This window comes from Echiichthys vipera, assembly GCF_963691815.1.
Source record: "Echiichthys vipera genome assembly, chromosome: 14".
Classification (NCBI taxonomy): Eukaryota; Metazoa; Chordata; class Actinopteri; order Perciformes; family Trachinidae; genus Echiichthys; species Echiichthys vipera.
In genome coordinates, this window is record NC_139839.1 from 17506112 (window position 1) to 17513088 (window position 6977).

General features: G+C 39.0%; 1 protein-coding gene across 1 annotated transcript; it reads right to left on the reverse strand.

The window, feature by feature from the left end:
- Nucleotides 1-3107: 3107 nt before the first annotated feature.
- On the reverse strand, nucleotides 3108-6585 carry grk1b (G protein-coupled receptor kinase 1 b; the record flags this gene model as incomplete). The annotated part of the gene is made up of 7 exons (XM_083926760.1): nucleotides 3108-3391; nucleotides 3534-3735; nucleotides 3859-3983; nucleotides 4116-4199; nucleotides 4423-4580; nucleotides 4828-4955; nucleotides 5890-6585. The coding sequence occupies 7 exons, from the start codon at nucleotides 6583-6585 to the stop codon at nucleotides 3108-3110; spliced, it is 1677 nt and encodes a 558-aa protein (XP_083782886.1).
- Between the last annotated feature and the right edge of the window lie 392 nt (nucleotides 6586-6977).

The window sequence follows — 6977 nt, forward strand, 5'->3', positions numbered from 1 at the left end:
TAATGATGCAATCTCATGAAGTGATGTTCTTATTGTACTCTAGGTTTAATCTGTGGGTATCATTGTTCTCTTTTTTGGTTGCTCACATCATCTTGTTCTCCTGCCTGTATCCCAGTTTGAAGAATTGGTAGCTTGTGATTTTAGGGAGGTCATTTCAAGTTTCATAAGCAAATACTTATGGGGAAACACTGAATAGAGGGCAGAGCAAACACTGAAAGCTGGGTAAGGAGGGTGATTTATTGAAGGCAGAAAGTGTCTATTTTAGTACTAGTTAACCATTAACGAGTCTGCAGCGGGACAAAAGATGCGTTGAAATTCTTGCTCTTTGTAAATACATTTTTTGTACTGGAGCGTATAGATTTATCCTTGATGAAATGCTGTGTTGATATAGTACAGTGCTGTGACCTAACAGACCAAACACCATGCTGCTCTAACACACCCTTGTAATAAATTGGCTGTCTATACATTAAACAACATAAGGAGTAATGCAGAATGCAACATCTACAAGTACTTATTTATATCCAGTACAGTTTTGTACTCAGTCTTTACACGTTCACTGCATAAACCTTCTCAGTAGTCTGTGAGGATGACTATTTAAAGTATAAAGAGATGTTAACCCCTTGTTTAAGTCAAGCTATTCTTTGTTTATGAGAAACTTCACCACTTAGTCTGTATCTTATCAAATGTGAATTCTCATTTGCAGACCAGTAATCAGAAGCATAGTTCAAAGTACTGTCATATACTTACAGTATTGAATAGACATTCAGGCTTTAACGCATAATCTTTTGTCTGTTAATATTTTATTTCCTTGCCCTTCCCTCAGTCACCTGAAAGATTTATTTAGTTGTGTCCGCACTGACCTCTCTTTGAGTGAACTTAAAGGGAAAGTTCACTCAAACGTGAAGGATTTCAGCCTCTGACAGTGACCAGACGTTAGCAGTGGCGTTGTCACATCAACCACTTCCCCAAGAGCAAATACAAGTTTTAATTCTCATTAGAACAACTTTCAATCTTTCAGTGATTTCATTTTAAACAATGTAGAACTGTATAATTTAGCGGACAATAGCTGTAGCTGAGTGTGCAGTGGAAAGATGCTAAACTGCCTAGCTGGTGCAGGCTACACCACAGGTAACAAAAAAACTCTAAATTACAGGGTATCAGGATTGACACTGTTTTATTGACAAATACATCAAGATGAGTTAAATAATTTAGAATATTATGTAACTGAACAAACCTGCACTTCTGCACTGAACTAAGTTTGCGTGACGTTTGAATGACTTTGAACAGCCAGTATTTGTGTACTCTGTGTAATAGAGTTTCGATGAAGTCACTGTTTCAGTACCTGGTCTGATTCATTAATATGATCGATAGCTAAGGTCACAACTCTCTGTGTCTCTGCCTCTCTCTCAAACACATGAGCACAGAAGCTTGAAAGGTTTGCAAGGCAGACCATAGACAACCACATAGTTGCTGGGCTGCTATAATGAAACATTTAATATAACTTATCGTAATAGTGACTATTGGATGGATTGTCTTGGTATTTTGTACAGACACTTTGGTGCCCAGAGGGTAAATCTTAGTGACTCTTTTTTTTTTTAAAAGGCATCACGTGTACATTGTATTAACATGTTTTGTACGTGTAAAATGCAGTACTCTGACCCCACACTCCACTACCGTGCAGTGCAACGGGCAGAACGACACTATCAAATATTTTAAATTTAAAAAAAGATTAAATATATTTTTTTTTAATTCTCTTTATTTCATTTAAAGCTCTTCAAGCCTTTTCTTTTAACGCGTTTACTGCCATGTTGAAACTGCCTGATGCTATTAGGTTATACCAATGTAATTATAACTCATGCTGTGTTCAATGATTATTTATTGTAAATTGGTGTTTGTTCTCCTGGGATGTTTCTGAAAAGTTTACTGCTAGGGCCCATTTCTGACAGCACTTTTCTACTATATCCAGCTGCTGTCCTTGTTCAGTATAGGTCTCCTTAAACAGTTATTCCTGTGGTTATTTTGATATGTGAAGTCTGTCACAGTTAATAGTAATGTGGTGACTGATCTTCCTTTCAAAAGTATGAGATAACTAAGGCTGGTATAACTTTTCATGTAATTAAAATTAAAATTGTGTTGTGTGTAAAATAACCATTTTTTAGATTCAGTACATTTACCACTGAGACATACAGTATACCTGACAATTGTATGTAATAAAATCAAATCCCACTTTTACTGCTGAATTACTCTCAGTGTTAATTTAAGATTAACTTTTACAGTTGGACTTGAAATGATCTGTGGTTTAATAATTCACCCCAACGGCAACCCAAAAGAGTAAGCCATTTTAAATAAAAAAGTGTGCCGGGGATTTCAGTTATTGTTTGACCAAAATAGCATCAAAGACAAAAAACATCTCATCACTTTGACATTCGGTATGATATAAAAAGTTGTGATTTGATGTCCAAACTGGGTATGCAGTCCAATATACTAAATGTACTGTCTCATTTTTTCTTCCTTCTATTTTCTTGTCTATTCTTTGATGACAGCCTCATAAATACACTGATGAGGACGTAAAACCAGGGAAAGGAGACTGCATACGTTTGTGCTTCACAAGACTTTATTGGTTGCTTTAACTCTTCTATCCACAATGTCTGCTATAATAATAACGTAAATGGTATTTGTTATATTATAAGGAAAGAATAGCTATGTCATGTTACAGTGTCAGTAGTGTTATATTATATAAACATTGCATGTAGTTTCTATACAAAATAAATTTTCTTTACTACTAAAATATTGTAATGGTACAATATTTGTCGTGGTAAGATTACAGCAGCCATAAGTGTTACCATATTTACATTTTCATTACATATTTCAAATATGTGATGTTTTACCATGCTGCCACTTTTACATTAGCACTATATATATTACAATAGGGGTTCATAATAATTATATTAATATCTTAATATAGAAATACACAAATTATATTAATTCACTACAGCAATGAATATTTTACGTATTACAGATAATGCAGATTAGGATCAAGTGGCACCAAAAGCACATACTGAATCTAAATGTGTTTAATGTTAAATAAATATTTTAGCAGTTGCAACTCAAAGGAGCGCACATCCTCCACCTTTGGTTTCCACATAGTTTGGATCCAGGTCATTGGGCAGCTTGCCATTCTCTCCCCAGATATTCATCTCTCCAAAAACACCTGTCTCGATCATCTCTTCTTGCCAGGGGATCGGGACGTTGCCAGAAGCAAAGTCATTGTAGAACTCAGTGTCCTTGTTATCCAGGACCACACCTTTGATGGTGCTAAAGGCGCCCACGTCGTCAATATCTTTCGCATAGACCATCGTAGCACTAGGAACAAATGGTGGAGGTAGCATACCTGTAGACGGAACAAAGAGGACATAAAGAAAACAAAATATGACATTTGGCAACTACCTGTAATTTCTGTATTTCACCATCTTTTGTGCCATCCTTGTCTTGAGCTTTCCTCTGTAAAATAATGTCTACCTCACATCACCCACCTGCTTCCAGACGGCCCCAGTTAATCTCTTTGAAGAAGGGCTGATTCTTGAGCTCCTCACATTCATTATTCTTGAACCCGAGGCGTTTGGCCGGGTCCTTTTGCATCAGGCCTTCACAGATATCCTTGCATTCTTTGCTGAAGCTTGGTGTATAGGAAACTGGATCGTTTAAGATTCTGCGAGCTACCTCATCATTCTCAACCTGAAGAAAGAGGACATTTTGTATGTGTAATTGGAAAACAGAGATTTGACACTTGACAAGAGAAAACAGGTGCAGTGAGGATATTTTTGCCAATAAAAGCCACCTAATGTGTCTGTTTAGTACCTTCTCTCCTCGTACTCTAAAGGGCCCTTTGGCGGCTATCATCTCGTACAGGGTGACTCCCAGCGTAAAATAGTCCACAGAGTAGTCATACTGCTTCTTCTGGAGCAGCTCTGGAGCCATGAAACCTATAGTCATAGACAACATGATTTTACACACACACACACACACACACACACACACACACACACACACACATATACTGTAAACACATACTGTATATACTGTATGTATGTCTATATATATATATATTCACTTACCTGGAGTCCCTGCATAACCAGTAGTTGTATCTTTTCCCTCTGGAAGTTCAACAGCCAGACCCAAATCTGACAGGCGGACGTGTCCTGAGTAAAAAGGCTTTGATTACAACAGTGGTATATGATTATACTATTGCCTTATGGTAATTAAAGTATTTCAGCACAGTAATATACTGTTTTTTCTCACTGAAATACTATTATCTAGTATCCCGCTATGTGTTAAAAGCAAGAGAAAAAAAGAAAGAGAAAGCCATAATACTAATAATGAATATGTTAGGACAGAGACAGTGTCTTTGAGGAAATGGCTCACCTGCGTCATCCAGCAGTACGTTCTCTGGTTTCAGGTCTCTGTAGATAATCCTGTGCTGGTGAAGGTGCTCCACTCCGCAGATGATCTGAGCTGTATAGAAACACGCTCTCTTCTCATTAAAACCAGGATTCTTTTCATCCACATTATACATATGAAACCTGTAACAGAGGCTGGGGTGTTAGAATATTTTCTGAAGCTTCTGTGAAATCAACAAATGTATAAAAAAAAAAGAAGAGAAGGAATAGTAGATAATAGCAATGAGAGATGTGAAGAGTGAAACGCCGTTCCTGTGTTTCTAAATGCAGAAAGCCAATAAAGATGGTCAGTATGTGGATACCAGTGTGTGTGTGTGTGTGTGTGTGTGCGTGCGTGTGTGTGTGTGTGTGTGTGTGTGTATGTAAGCACCTGAGGTCTCCACCATTCATGATGGTCATGACTAGGCAGAGGTCAGTCTTGGTCTGGAAGGCGTAAGCCAGTGACACAATGAAGCGGCTGTGAACTTTTGCAAGGATGCGCTTTTCCACAATTGCTCCCTGAAAGCAAATCAAACATCAGAACAAGATTAATCCAAGAAAAACAGTAATGTACAATCCGTCCATAATGATTAGAACTCTTCTGATGTCGTCACATTTCATTTCATTTCATTGTGTTTTAAATGCTGGCTCTGACATGACTTATTCCAGGGGGGGCCAACCATGGGCCACGATGAACCATTAGTCTGCAAGCCTGCATTCCATCCAATCACCTCCGCAGGTGACTTTCTACCTATAGACTATGAGTTAAACCTGGGCTTTTCTTTGTATAACAATTCAAAAGAAAATATGGTATTATATTGTTATTGTTATTGTTGTGTATCTATTGTACATAGTAGCTTATGGAACAAAGACATTATTAATGCTATGAGTTACATCCGTGCTGTGGAAACAGGTCTACTCTTATTAGTACATCAAGTACATAAAGCCAGGTGTGGGTGCGACCTGAACCGAGGTCTAATCAGCCATTACTGAAAACAGCTGTTTGGGTGGACTTTGACATACATATTTAATTGAAGGGACAAACTTGAAAAACTTTTGATGTGAGGCTGTATGACAGCAGATAGTGGAAATTGTGTTGGTCTATACATACATACGATGTATGTAAAACGATATTCTGCATAAGACCACATACATGGAGCCTGTGGTAGGTTTGTGCCATTGATGGTTACGATTGTATTCCTCTTGTGGTGGTTATAACTCAACAAAAAAGAGATGCCTTGTTACAGTGCTGCTCCAATGGCAGGCAACAAAATGAAAAGTGAATTATCCGCTGGTGCTTTTAGAAGCAGTGGGCCTCAGTTTAGTCTGCTGTCTCTGAGCTGCTATGTTGGGTCTTTAGAGTCACAAGCTTCTTTGTATTGAGCCGTTAAAAAAACAACCTTTGCTCTGAGTTATATTCTCTCACAACTGACGAGCCACATCAGTGCTTTACCTGGTAGCCGTTGCGTTTCTTCAGCCTCTTTTTCTCCAGCTTCTTGTTGGCGTACATTTTGCCGGTTGCCTTAGCTTGACAAGCAAACACTTCCCCAAAACCTCCTTTACCAAGGACCCTGAAGTCCATGAACCACTCCTCATCAACTGGCTGATCCTCCAGCCATTTGAACTGAACATAACGCAGGAAGAACATGCTATTCTTAAAGCTATCTACGGCTTTCTCCAGGTGTTTGAGCAGCTGCTTCTCACTCTCTTTAAACAGGTCACCACGGACGTTCTTGAAGTCTTCAACAACTCGAGCAACGGCCTTCTCCTCCAAGAAGCTGCAAAAATTCTTTGAAGCTGACTTATAGTATTTATTGACAATTTTTTGGGCCTTCTGCACTCTCTCCGTTTCTTGACATATGTTGTAGTCTTCGATGTCTTTCCACAGCTCTCCAGCGTTTTTATAGGTTGCATCACTCTCCAGAAACTGTCGGAACAGGCGCTTGCCAATGGGCTGTTTGACACACATGCTGTCAAAGGTTGCGTCTACAGATGTTTTCATGTGTTCACAATCCCTGATGTGTGGGAGCTTCAGCCTGGCACGCATCTTCTTGTCACGCATGGCTGCTGCTGCTGCTCCATCCACACTGCCACGGGCTGAGACGTAAGCAGAGTTTGCCACCACCGTCTCCAAACCACCGATGTCCATGGCTGCACCTTTGTCTGGCACACACAAAAACAGCATGGGAGTTAATGAAACTGCTGAAAAATGTCTGACCATAACATATGATGATATTTACCAGCTCTGACAGCCATACTAGTATTGATTTCACCTTGTGAGTCTGTGTGTGTGTGTGTCATCATTGCAAAATGTGGTTCTTACTGTTGCAAGAACATAGGCACAAATTTGGGTATATTGCTTATATGTCGGTCTGTGGACGGGTTTTGTCATTGCGATAATGTTGCAACTTTGCAAGATGCAGTCATGAAAATGTATAGAATTATAGTTGACGTAAAAAAATGAAGGGTGGTCTGAGCAAGGGGGCTGGAAATAGTGGGGTAGAAAGTAGAGAAGGGGCCAATGCTATGCATGATGTGGCA